Here is an 11,997-nt window from a genome sequence, read left to right on the forward strand (position 1 = left end):
AATGTGTAGCCATGACAGTTTTTAGTGGATTTAGGAATTTCCGAGCAGCCATTAAAGGGATCGTGAACTATTTCTTCCCGTATTGCTGTAGCTCAGTAAAGCCTCATGACCAGAAGACGTATTTGTGCACAGTTGACAGCGTTGACACGCACTTGGAGTTTAGGTAAGAAGTGTGTGCACGACATAGGGTCTTCCTGTCGGAGACAAGCTTCGTGTTGGCGGATAGCATGTTAGTAAACAATGAATGGCAACGACATGCCGCAGCCCGTCCAGACGATCGCCTTCTTGTTTGTCACCGTAACTGTGTCGATTCTCGCAACACTGTTCTGTTTGAACGTGGAAGGTAAAGTGAGAACTTGTGTTTAATGTATTCTCATCTCCGTGTTGTGGCGTTCTTTGTTATATCCATTGTTTTATCAAAGTATTGACAGCTTACGCCCATTATTGTTCGTTTGCAAAAGTGAGCTGGTGGTCTTTAGGACCCCACAGACACCAGTCAAACCAGAGGGTGGACGCAGACCGTCTCCCTCAGAGGACCGATCAGAGGTCAGTTTGTTAAATTCGCCAAAATGAGGCTAACGACGGCGATTGGTTTGGAAAGCTGGTCCTTGTTCAGTTTGGGTGAAACTTCCCAGCTTTGGCATTTTTGCAACCGACGTAAAGGGGTAAACATGGCAAGGTTTAGCTAGAAGACCAAGATTCGACGTGCAAAGCGTTTTCAATTGAACAATACGCACGCTTTCACCATTTTAAGACACTTGCACGGTCGGAAAGCGAGCCCGTCAGAGGTTTTTGGAGACGGCTCGTAGGTAGAGAACCAGGCCAGCCACATCCATCCCCAACTACTCGAGGCTCGACTATGCTGCTCAACAACACCACGCGAGGTTTCTTGTGGTCGGACGCGGAGACGAGGACGTTGTTGAACATCTGGGGTGAGCAGGACGTCCAGGAGGCGCTGGACGGTAACTTCCGCAACAGCTTCGTCTATCGCGACGTGTCCCGGCGCCTGGCGGCGATGGGCTTCGAGCGCACGCCGGAGCAGTGCAGGGTGCGGATTAAGAGCCTCAAAAGACAATACTTGCTCGCCAAGGAAGGCAATCTGCGCAACAACAGGCAATATCACAAAATCGCCAAGTTCTACGACACCATGGAGAGGATCTTGAGCAATCGACCCGCCGTTGACCCCCAAGAGTTCATAGATGGTGGGCCGGGAGGGGAGGAGGCCGTGGACGGCTTGGATGAGGATGCGGAGGATGCTCAGGACGTCTACTCCGAAAGTACTGGAGACTGCCCCTTCCCCGCCGAGACTGAAGTCAAGCTGGAGTATCCCAGTATTCCCATTCCCATCCCGGTTAAAGTCACAGTGGGCAGTAACAGTAAGTGCACATCCATTCATTGTTCCACGTCAATAGAATAAAAATCATTGACGGAAAAAAATCGGTTTATTATCTGGACAGACTCAGGACTTGCATTAAAACAGCCATTGTGCTGCAAGAGATCTTCAAGTGCATCTGAGGAAATTATCCAAATTCACCCAAGTTATTTTATTTATTACAAATAATGTATCTAAACCTTTCTGCCAGCTACAGCTGCCCGTGAACAAGATCAGAGAGAATTTATGGATAGATTGAGGTGACCTCTCAAGTTTGGCTTACAACACATTAGCCCACATTTTTTTCGCGGGCCGCAGTGTAGTCATAGCTTCTTTCGGAGGACCATTCTGACTGTCAACCCAAATCAATGTATGAGCATCTCATTATATACAGTAAAAGCTGCAAAATAAACTAACAAATAACTCGTTTTCAAATCAGACGAGTAAAGACTGTTCAAATATTTTTAAAAAAGATATTAAAAGTGAGGACAATTTGCAATTCTAGTAATGACACACGAATTTGATGCACAATTTGTCTTCGCGGGCCACATAAACTGATGTGGCGGGCCGTATCTGGGCCACCGGGCCTTGAGTTTGACACATGTGCACTAGCCATCCTAGCAGTAACAGCATTGTTAGTGGATGACCACTTTGACTAGCTACTCTGCAACCAAATGTCAGGGACTGCTACATGCATATTAATGTTTCTTGTCCCCTTCAGGTATATCCGAAAGACCTCCCAACAGCAGCCAATTGGCAGCCAACTGCTCCGTCTCCACACCCAAGCAGCGGCGGCGGCGGCGCGCTAACTTCCCTATGGAGAGGCTAATGGAACAGTTCCTAAAGCAGAGCTCGCAGGCTGAAGACAACTTCTATCGCATGGAGGAGCGCCGCTTGCACGCCGAGGATAACCGGCGAGAGGCGGAGCACGCCAGAGAGCTGCACATGCTCCAAATGCTTGGTCAAATGTTCTCCAACATCTCCTCCGCCAGGCCGGGCTCGGGAGCGGTGCACTCTCCTCACTTGAAAACCGGCGTGCCCACCCATGCCTCGGTGTTCTCCCAACCGTTGCCGTCGCGCACGCACCGCCAACCCTCACCCCCAACGGACAGTTTTGCCAAGCAGGCTCAGCTGTTGAAGCCAGACTCTCAGCCATTAGGTATTAGTGGGGCTGTCACCTGTCCAGTCAGAAGGTTGTGGAGGAGCTCACTCGATGCTTTTGGAATTGTTTCTGAATGATTCAATTTAAAGAGACCTTTGTGGACACCCTATACCGTAATCTGTTTTTAATGTTTAATAAGAATAGTCTTATTCATTGATTGGATAGAAATGATTGTGGATTCTATGCAGGTGAGGCAAAATGGAGTGCATAGGTCCCTTCCGACGGTAGCGAGTCGACAAACACAGATTTATACATTACAGTTGCTTGTATAATTCCTTTAAGCCGACGCAGACGTGAATAGTCAAGTGTAACATCAGATAATATAAAAAGTAAATCGCATTGCCCCCACTGCAAGGAACCGAATCAAAGGACAACAAAGTTCCGTTTCCATGACAATGCAGTAAAATAAATTTGTGTGTAAATCAGAACACTGGTTTATCATTAACCTACACTGATAAAATAATACTCAAAATGATCAATCAATCAATTAACCTAATTGGGTTAAGTGGTTCAGATTACTCATGGACATAAATTAATGTTAATTCTCCCCAGTTTGTCAAAAATAAGATTAAATTGCCTTACTGGTGGGATTCCATTGTTCACTGGTGGCAATCCACTTTGGGAGGTGTTAAGAAATAACCGCAGTTGGTTGACAGAAGATTCTTCTTACCACTTTCATGACGAAAGCATTCAACAAATATCAATCCAGATTGGGTATGTGTGGAAGTGGCTAATATTAAATTCCTTGGACAGGCGATGTCCTAACGGGGTGAAAAGAAAAAAGATATTTTAATATTGCAGAAAATAATGCAAAGTTGTTTTACACCTTTCAAATCATGTTCAAGTAGTGCAATCCATGTTGCCTCAGTTCCTTCAAGACACGATTATTCAGTAATCGGTTCCACAAAATCAACAATTCTTAGCAATCAATTAATCGACTAATCATTCAAATACGCTCCTTTTACCTATTAAGATTTGACAATGAAACTTTTCAATTGTTTTAAAAAGTTGGGAACCAATGAGCTGTTCTTTCTTTTTATCACTGCTGGTGTATTTTTTTAATTTTTTTTTTTATACAGATTTCCTATATTTCAAACCAAACAGCATTTAAGCCCTGTTTCATTACTGCAGTGTTTGAGCGCCGCTACAGCCTGGCCCCGACCTCTGACGGGGGCATGGAGGAGCATGTCCTGTCTCTAGTGAAGAAGATAGTCCCTCCGTTGTCCAGCCAGAAGCACAAAGGACAAGATGGCCGAATCGGTATCATCGGCGGATGCCAAGAGTATGTCGCGCGCCAGCTTCAGATTGCATCGTATCGATCACATTTGAATTGGGTCTCTAATGCTGCTTTGTTTACCTTCAAGATACACTGGAGCGCCCTACTTTGCTGCCATCTCTGCACTTAAAGTGGTGAGAACAAAATATTTTTGCACAAAATGCAATGTTGGTGCAATGTCTTTGTCTGGTCCCCAGGGTGCTGACTTGTCTCACGTGTTCTGCACCAAAGACGCTGCAGCTGTAATCAAATCCTACAGCCCTGAGCTCATAGTTCATCCTGTCCTGTGAGTAGACCATTTGTGTAAAATGAGCATGCAAGCAGATGGCAGAAAATCTGATTTGTCTTGGAGAAAAAAAAAAAATCCATAGGATATTGTAAATAGATTATTTTTTTTTAATAGCTGCTATAATTTTAGAATTGTTAATTTTTTTTAGTTACTATTAGTTACTTTCCATTTTGTTTTGACTTTTTTATTCAGTTATTTTAGTTCAATTATAGAGGTTGCGGGATTGTAATTTTTTTCAAAAGTGCTTTATCTTCATTTAGTTATTAGTTTTTGTTTTTTTAAATATATGGAGTATTTGTCGAGTGCAAGATAAAAAAAAAAAGAGCCTTTCAGTATTGTATAATAAAGTATGAAGTAAACTATAATTCTTAAATGATTATTCCTTCTTTCCTCCTTCTGTGTTTGTGTTTGTACCTTGAAAAGGGACAGCCCAAACGCAGTGGAGGAGATCGAAAAATGGCTCCCGAGACTGCACAGCCTTGTGGTGGGACCTGGTCTGGGCAGAGAGGACTTTTTATTAAAAACAGCCAAGGCACGTACTGTATACTCGCATGCATTTAACGCAAACACTGAACTAAGAGCTCCTTGAGGATGTTAACATTAACATTTTTACTTGCTGGGGATTCTGTTACATAGGTTGAATATACTCACCATGCTTTAAGTAATGCAATTATGATTTTTTTCCTCTCTTTCTCAAGTGACACAATACAAATATGCATCATGGCATGGCATCATAGGCAAAAAAAACTCTGCATGGAATTGGATATCATCATATCAGACTCAGCCCTCTTCTATTGTGGATTAAAAAAAAAGATATGCATCACATATCTGCTAACGTGACTGCAGCAAAAAAGGATTAGACTTGAAAAACACATTTTTTTTAAAAATTGCTGTAAATCTAAAAAAACAGACCATTATAAAAATGTAAATATGCTACACTAGAGGCGTGCTCATCATTTTATAAATGAAGTGGTTACCAATTGTGACCTTTTCAATAATGGGAAGTTCATCCTCCTTTAAATTAATAGAGAAGTCATTGGTGAGCTGGTAAATTAATTTTATTAACCTTTCACCTTATTGACAAAAGGAAGAGGAGGATTTTTGTTGTGCTATATAAACTACCAAATGTGCTAATTTTTTTGCCTCCTAAAATTATACTACAAACCGTTTGATTATAATGCTTCTTCAGAAAGTTTACATTTCATACTATGCTACTGTGTCAAATTTTAAACCTGCTTATATATTAACGAGATGCATTTAAATTATGTTTTGTATAAGAGGACAACTATTTAGTGCACCAAGTGTATCATCAACAGTATGTTTCCTCAAATAATGGAGTTCTTCCTTGTAGGAGGTGATAGAGAAATCCAAAGCAAGAGATATTCCAATCATCATCGATGCAGTGAGTATTTGTCTAGGTCAATTTTATCTTGCGTTTACAAAAGTCATAGTGACTTTTTCTTTGTTTGCCTTCTCCAGGACGGTTTATGGCTGGTCACAAAGCAGCCGTCTGTTATTCATGGCTACCAGAAGGGCATCATCACGCCCAACTTCATGGAGTTCACGCGACTGTACGATACGCTGGTGGGTTTCTTGCCAAGTGACAAATTCAAGTCGGCGCCAAAAGTGTTTTAATCCCATCTGCGTGTTGTCATCTCAGCAACACAAGGCCGTGGACAGCGTTGATCACCGTAGTAGCGTCCTGCAGCTAAGCGAAACCATGGGCAACATTACCGTTCTACTTAAAGGAGAAAAGGATCTCATTGCGGATGGTAGCACAGGTGTGTGTAGAGCCTACCGTTGGATGAGTGTTTGTCAGTGATGTGTCACCTTGTTTTTTTTTTTTTATTGCAGTGGTTACGTGCAGTACAGAAGGCAGTGGGAGGCGATGTGGAGGACAAGGTGATCTTCTGTCTGGAGCTGCTGGTGTATTGGCACATTGGGCCCACACTGCCTCTCAGGCAGGACTGATCACTGGGTGGGTGCTCCATAAACCCGATAGGACATGTTGCTGGTATTACGCATTAAATATGGATGAGACTCGAGTTCAATTTGATATGGTGGCGATCATATGCTCAGCTACAACATTCGAGTATTCAGTGAAAAAAATGTATTTGTTACCTTACTGCAGTGTGAACCCGTCGGTGGTAGCAGCGATGGGAGCCTCTTCACTCACCAGACAGTGCAACAGACAAGCCTTCCAGCGGCATGGCAGGTCCACCACCACCTCGGACATGATCCATGAGATTGGCCCAGTCTTCAAAAAATTATTTGAAAGATGAAAACCGACACTGTATAAAAAAAGAAAAAAGCCATTTGGTTGATTTTCATTCTGTGCTCCCAACTACGTACTTGCATTTTAACGAATGAAATGGGTGAGGGTTAGTGAAAAATAAAAGTTCCTGAAGGCTGAAGATGTGTGCACTATACCTCTTTGTGTATGTAAACATAAGCAACCTTTCAACACTTTGTTTTCAATGCCTTCCCAGGACACCGATGTGGTGGATAAACACATGAAATTAGTTGTAATTTATGTTTTTTTTAATGACAAAAATAAAAATATGACTTTGTGTCAGTCAGTTTACGTGACAATTACAATGTAAAAAAAAAAAACGATGTTCGACGCTAGGTGGCATTAGTGACTTCGTACGTAAACGGATCAATTGTATGACCGCTACTACACATTTAGTCGTATTATCATCATTAATGTAAATCGAACGTCAAACAGAAATACATCTTTAATAGTTACGCATAATTCCAACAAAATTATTTTTGACGTTGTCGCTTGAGGCGCTACGCGCATGCGCAAGTTTACCCCTAGCCTCGAGCTCACTGTTAGCATTAGCTGCTCCAGTCGCCGACACACTGCACGACTGATGTTAACATTTCATCAAGCTCATTATTTGACTTTAAGAGCACAAAACTGATTAGAAAAGTACCAATATACGTACTTGCACAGGTAGGCATGCTTTCAATTCGCGTAACCGCGGGATAGAAATACAACGGTTGTTTGTTTTGCATTGATAAAACGTCACGCTAGCTGCAAATTCCCGACTAATAAAAACACGTGAACGTTCAGATTTTTAAGATCTGATGTGTTAACTTCTGTGATTAAGTATCTATTGATTTGACAATTGTTGCATTAGGTGCACAAAGTAGATTTTTTTACCAACTCTGTTAGTCCAACTCCAACGTTTGACTCTTAAGTTCGACTCTAGCCAGACCACACGAAACGCGTGTAAGCAAACGTTCCAAGTTAAACAACATGTCTGAATGTTCACTAACCAACTTGTAAGACTTCAAACCGGTTGCCATGAACAACGTTAACTCGTCAAATTAACATTAGACATAGTTGACGTAAACTCACCGAAGAGGCAAGCTGCTAATCACCACACACACCGAGACGTCACTCTGGACGAGCTAACTCATCACTGATAAGTACACGAGGAAAAAAAAGAAGGGAAAAAAAAACACTGAGCAGTATATTATTTTAATACTGTTAACTGCTGGAGAACATAAATTACACATTTTCCTTCAGGTGGTGTGTTAAGAGTGGAGGCACAATGTTGAACGCCACGAATGGCGACCCTGGCCATGTTGTTGTCAATTATGTGGAAGAGTACTTGGAGCTGGTGGAGTCACTGCCTTTCGATTTGCAGAGAAGTGTGTCCCTCATGAAAGAAATCGATGCCAGATATCAAGGTGAGGATGCACTCGGTTCGCCAAGTGGGCTTGAGGCCATCTGTTTTTTCCCCATTGACATTAATCCACTCCGCTCTGATATGCAACTTTAAACATGAAGTTCGACAACACAGGACTGAATTTAGAATGTTTCACTTTGAGATTTTTAATAGAGGAATTTAAAAGCATCCACCACGGATGAACTTGCACTAACCAGTGATGTTGTCTTCTTTTTTTTCCCAGATGTTCTGAAGGAACTTGAGGATGCATATGAAAGGTATCGTAAGGAATCGGATGCACCCCAGAGACGCAAGCTGCAGTTGTCCATCCAGAGGGCGCTGATCCGTAGTCAGGAGCTTGGAGATGAGAAGATTCAAATTGCTGGACAAATGGTGTGTTACAATAAAGGAACTACATATTTAAGATGGGGAATGACTGAATTAATTGAAATTTCATCCAAGTCTGAAATTTTAAATTATATGCAATTAAGGGCATTGAAATTCAAGATTTCTTTTTTGATGCGACCTAAATATACTCTGTTCCAGGTGGAGTTGGTGGAGAACCGAACCCGGCAGTTAGACTGGCATTCCGAACTGCTCGTCTCCTCCCAAGAAGTTCCAGAGAGTCACATCACTATGCCGACATCTTTGGCAACCGCGGCGGCGTCCATGATCAGTTCGTCGTCGTCTTCGTCCACCACCACCCCGAGCAAAACAAGCCACCACGACAAGAAGCGCGAAGAGGTCGCGCCTAGCTCAACAGGAGCAGACAAGGCCGGCGGCAAGCGCTCCAGGCGGCAAAAGAATGGCGAGAGCAGGGACAGCTACAGCGGCCTAGACGTCACAGAAGACGTCGGTGCCGGAGCGTCCCGGGAGAAGCGAGCAAAGACATCATCCAAGAAGAAGAAGCGGTCCAAGGGGAAGTCGGAGCGAGAGGTGTCGCCGCCGGACCTGCCCATCGACCCCGACGAGCCCACGTACTGCTTGTGCGAGCAGGTGTCCTACGGCGAGATGATCGGCTGCGACTACGACGAGTGTCCAATTGAATGGTTCCACTTTTCCTGCGTGGGCCTCCACCATAAACCCAAAGGCAAGTGGTACTGCCCCAAGTGTCGAGGCGAGAATGAGAAGACCATGGACAAAGCCTTAGAGAGAGCCAAGAAGGAGCGGGCGTACAACAGGTAGCTGACCCCGGATGCCAAGACACTTGTCAACATTAGTATTACTACAACTAGGTTTTGTCTACATTGTTACAGAATAGTTCTGTAAATAGTTATTTTTCTAAGACTGTATGCCATCTGTCAGGGCATTGTTCTGAAGCAAGGGTGAGGAATTTGTTCTATTGAACATTTGTTGGGTCAATGTTCTTTCAACGGTTTAGTTTGGATAATTGCTCTCACAGGTTCCCCATCCTTGTACAATGGACATCTGTTAAGCAGACATCCTGCACTCATCTATTTGCATGCGGCAACTCCCAGTCAACTGTGTTCAGTCAACAAATAGATCATCTTTTAATAAACTTAAGTGTATTGTTTTAACAAGGCTTTTTTGTGGTATTTAGTATGCAGTGGTGTTTCCAGTTAGCACAAAGTTCCATGAAACTGACAGCTGACAATTCAGCTGATAGTGTGAGAAACTAGTCAGTAGCGGTCTACGTCATTACTCTGTGGTCCAGTCAAACGGAACAAAGATTCAAATGGATGGCACCAGTCACATCCAAAGTAGTTACTTGTCCACCAAAATCTGCTCAATACGCTCTCTGGATGTGCCTGTTAATTGTGGTCATATCGACATTACATAATGCAGTAAAGGATTGGTAAAGCAAATAAATGTAGGTCTAAAATTAGCTACTCAAAGAATTATACCAAATGGTCATTGTATATCTATTTTGGATGACTAATTTGTCTTTTGTCTCGAGAAGCGTTGGAAATAAACAACAGAGGAGACAACCAGTGCAAAATCTGTACATATATTCAGATGCGGGTTTCTTATATACACGAGTATTAAAGAGGGGGAAGAGATAAAATTTGCTCACTGTGTCATGCATGCAATAAAGAGTTCACAGCACAACAAAGAGATAGCGTAACAATGTTGGGTGCCCACAGCGGCAAAATTCTCAGTGAAAAATGACGTGATCGGAGAAGCACCGGGGATGTTAAATGTGATCATAGTAAAATGGAGGCCCACAAACAAGGCATGATTCAGCACAAATGCTGGGAATATGTGCGACAATTGTAGATATAGAAAAAAAAGAATTATCTTGGCAGACAAGAAAAGATAAAATCCTATGAAGGGACATTGAAGGTAAAGTGCATAAAATGTTAACTAAAAAAAAAAAGTGAGGAGGGGGTCTTCTAGTATTCGACCCATATCGTCAACCAGGTCAACTGTCTCGCCAGCTTCGTTCTACGATTGCTGAAACTCTCTTCTCGTACTCGCGCTTGTTCTCCTGGTACAGCTGAGCCGCTTGGCTGTTGGCTGGACTGTTGGGGTTGGGCTCATCCAGCAAAGACTGCAGGACAACAAAAATGGACGCCATTTTATTTGGCTCGCTTTAAGTGTGTCAACCAGCAAAGATATATCACGTTATTCTTACCTGGATGGACGTCAGAATAGAAGACACATCGTAAGTGGGGCTCCAGCGATTTTGGAGGATGTCCAAACAAATACTACCATCAGCATAGACTGTGGAGGGGGTGGAAAAGCATTGAAATATAAATTATATTTCGATTGTTTTCTCAAATAAGGAGTATTATAGCCATTGTGGAAGGACAAAATAGAGCATAGTAATATTCTTACCATTAGGGTAAAAAGACAAAATAGAGCACAGTAATATTCTTACCATTAGGATGAAACATTTTTGACACAAATCGCACTGTGGGAGGTTTGTTGGGGTATTCTTCCGTGAACTCGACAATGAGTTTAAACGTACCTGTGAGAAAACAAAGACAATAACGATTTGGTCAATGTGTCATAATCATCTATTAAACAAACTCTCAGGTGTCAGTCATTCGGCATAAAAATCAAACTTACCATCTTCAAATGGAGTTCCTTCGGGGCTGAAACACAAGACAATTGTGTATTAACAATGTCATCATTTCAGGCTTAAAAGAAGACAAAAGCTTTGAGCTTGAAAAGTCAAGTCGCTCTTAAACCAAGAAACTGCTGTATTAGTAAATTGACTAACAAGCTTTGTTGAGGCTGGATTTAAGTCTTAAATCAAGGTACCAATGCGTTCAGGCTTACCCAAAAATGACTGCATTCCACACCATGATGTTGTTTTCTGATGGGGCTCCACTAACACCAGCTGGGGGGTCCTCTTGTAGACTATACAGCCAAATAACACAAAAAACAATTTCTTCTTTTTGACGGCATCATTGAAAATTAAAAGTCTCCCTAATTCACTTCTAGTTTCCTGTGAGTGGTAAGTGTTCTTAAAAAGTTCATGTACAAACGCACCAGAACGTTTACAAGGCACTTTAATTAGGACTGACTCGCAAATGAAAAGGTAAAAAAAGATACACGTTCCCCGACAGCTTCCGCCATTGCTCAGTTCTTTACTTAACAAATGTTAAGAGTTCACAAAGAACACGTAAACGTCGACATTAACAAAAGGAAAAATAGACTGGTCAAACAATACATAACAGTCTTGTTTACGACTAGCTCGAGTTAGCTCGTACGGAACTTGTTCGACAAGCAGCCCGGCTAACGTGTTGTTTACTGAATTTATAACTAATTTTTAGCCTAAATGAAAATATGACTATGTCGATTATGGATAATAGGAAAAACAACATTGGTGCTTCGGGTTTCGACCGGACTTCGCTCTCATGTTAGCCGTTTTTCACACGCAAAGGAAAAATCAACTCACCGTTTAAAATCTCTCATAAGTCTCCTTCTAGCCGGCGTGGACATGGTCCAACTTTATAAATCCACTATTTAATTCGTATTATCGTTCGTGTTTCGGTGAGAACGTTTTGAATTTATGCCCCTAACGTTTGTCTTACAACATCCTTGTTTGCCAACGTCGAAGTTCTTGTTCCTGTCTTTCTCTTAAAATCCGGTCGGTTTAGTCCAGCCCCTTTAAATGGAAGATACCATGTGTCAATGAATAGTAGGGGTGCTGAAAATATATGACATATAACCGCCTTAAATATCTCGCCCTAAATATATATACAGACAGAAACCTGTCTATTATCAAACACATTAAAGTCAGTTTCT

At 42.2% G+C, this 11,997-nt stretch overlaps 3 protein-coding genes and 1 long non-coding RNA gene across 8 annotated transcripts; 2 read left to right on the plus strand and 2 right to left on the minus strand.

Moving 5' to 3' along the window:
• The first annotated feature begins 24 nt into the window (after nucleotides 1-24).
• naxd (NAD(P)HX dehydratase) lies at nucleotides 25-6,674 on the plus strand. 3 transcript variants are annotated; one of them, XM_049728780.2, is made up of 11 exons: nucleotides 860-1,376; nucleotides 2,094-2,531; nucleotides 3,666-3,816; nucleotides 3,899-3,944; nucleotides 4,008-4,096; nucleotides 4,523-4,631; nucleotides 5,451-5,501; nucleotides 5,579-5,683; nucleotides 5,760-5,880; nucleotides 5,954-6,077; nucleotides 6,231-6,674. In XM_049728780.2, the coding sequence occupies exons 1-11, from the start codon at nucleotides 860-862 to the stop codon at nucleotides 6,379-6,381; spliced, it is 1,902 nt and encodes a 633-aa protein (XP_049584737.1). In that variant the 3' UTR covers nucleotides 6,382-6,674. The 3 variants fall into 3 exon arrangements, with proteins under 3 accessions (XP_049584739.1, XP_049584738.1, XP_049584737.1); XM_049728782.2 differs by lacking the exons at nucleotides 860-1,376; nucleotides 2,094-2,531 and adding an exon at nucleotides 25-163; XM_049728781.2 differs by lacking the exons at nucleotides 860-1,376; nucleotides 2,094-2,531 and adding an exon at nucleotides 71-343.
• On the minus strand, nucleotides 2,644-7,550 carry LOC125974027 (uncharacterized). 3 transcript variants are annotated; one of them, XR_011087261.1, is made up of 5 exons: nucleotides 7,467-7,550; nucleotides 6,221-6,390; nucleotides 4,751-6,110; nucleotides 4,514-4,595; nucleotides 2,644-3,295 (listed from the first exon to the last, which is right to left on the minus strand). It is a non-coding gene; the product is annotated as an uncharacterized lncRNA (long non-coding RNA). The 3 variants fall into 3 exon arrangements; XR_007483363.1 differs by lacking the exon at nucleotides 7,467-7,550 and adding an exon at nucleotides 7,269-7,395; XR_007483362.2 differs by lacking the exon at nucleotides 4,751-6,110.
• ing1 (inhibitor of growth family, member 1) lies at nucleotides 6,891-9,320 on the plus strand. Its single transcript, XM_049728785.2, has 4 exons — nucleotides 6,891-7,058; nucleotides 7,638-7,801; nucleotides 8,024-8,172; nucleotides 8,326-9,320. Exons 2-4 carry the CDS (start codon nucleotides 7,663-7,665, stop codon nucleotides 8,962-8,964), a joined length of 927 nt encoding a protein of 308 aa, XP_049584742.1. The 5' UTR covers nucleotides 6,891-7,058; nucleotides 7,638-7,662; the 3' UTR covers nucleotides 8,965-9,320.
• A 412-nt stretch (nucleotides 9,321-9,732) lies between these two features.
• Nucleotides 9,733-11,837, minus strand: ube2al (ubiquitin conjugating enzyme E2 A, like). The gene is made up of 6 exons (XM_049728788.2): nucleotides 11,648-11,837; nucleotides 11,026-11,106; nucleotides 10,813-10,838; nucleotides 10,622-10,711; nucleotides 10,376-10,464; nucleotides 9,733-10,291 (listed from the first exon to the last, which is right to left on the minus strand). Exons 1-6 carry the CDS (start codon nucleotides 11,689-11,691, stop codon nucleotides 10,163-10,165), a joined length of 459 nt encoding a protein of 152 aa, XP_049584745.1. The 5' UTR covers nucleotides 11,692-11,837; the 3' UTR covers nucleotides 9,733-10,162.
• Between the last annotated feature and the right edge of the window lie 160 nt (nucleotides 11,838-11,997).

The sequence above is a fragment of the Syngnathus scovelli genome, chromosome 8 (genome assembly GCF_024217435.2).
Source record: "Syngnathus scovelli strain Florida chromosome 8, RoL_Ssco_1.2, whole genome shotgun sequence".
NCBI lineage: Eukaryota > Metazoa > Chordata > Actinopteri > Syngnathiformes > Syngnathidae > Syngnathus > Syngnathus scovelli.

What these genes read in the sequence shown, in the direction of transcription:
- ing1 (XM_049728785.2), top strand. Translation starts at nt 7,663, where the DNA reads ATGTTGAACGCCACGAATGGCGACCCTGGCCATGTTGTTGTCAATTAT. An exon ending in AATCGATGCCAGATATCAAG is followed by an intron (nt 7,802 to 8,023) that starts GTGAGGATGCAC and finishes TTTTTTTCCCAG; the next exon opens with ATGTTCTGAAGGAACTTGAG. An exon ending in TTCAAATTGCTGGACAAATG is followed by an intron (nt 8,173 to 8,325) that starts GTGTGTTACAAT and finishes ACTCTGTTCCAG; the next exon opens with GTGGAGTTGGTGGAGAACCG.
- naxd (XM_049728780.2), top strand. Translation starts at nt 860, where the DNA reads ATGCTGCTCAACAACACCACGCGAGGTTTCTTGTGGTCGGACGCGGAG. An exon ending in CCATCTCTGCACTTAAAGTG is followed by an intron (nt 3,945 to 4,007) that starts GTGAGAACAAAA and finishes TCTGGTCCCCAG; the next exon opens with GGTGCTGACTTGTCTCACGT. An exon ending in CAGGCAGGACTGATCACTGG is followed by an intron (nt 6,078 to 6,230) that starts GTGGGTGCTCCA and finishes ACCTTACTGCAG; the next exon opens with TGTGAACCCGTCGGTGGTAG.
- ube2al (XM_049728788.2), bottom strand. Translation starts at nt 11,691, where the DNA reads ATGTCCACGCCGGCTAGAAGGAGACTTATGAGAGATTTTAAACG. An exon ending in CTTATGAGAGATTTTAAACG is followed by an intron (nt 11,107 to 11,647) that starts GTGAGTTGATTT and finishes TTGGCTGTATAG; the next exon opens with TCTACAAGAGGACCCCCCAG. An exon ending in CTATTCTGACGTCCATCCAG is followed by an intron (nt 10,292 to 10,375) that starts GTAAGAATAACG and finishes GTTGTCCTGCAG; the next exon opens with TCTTTGCTGGATGAGCCCAA.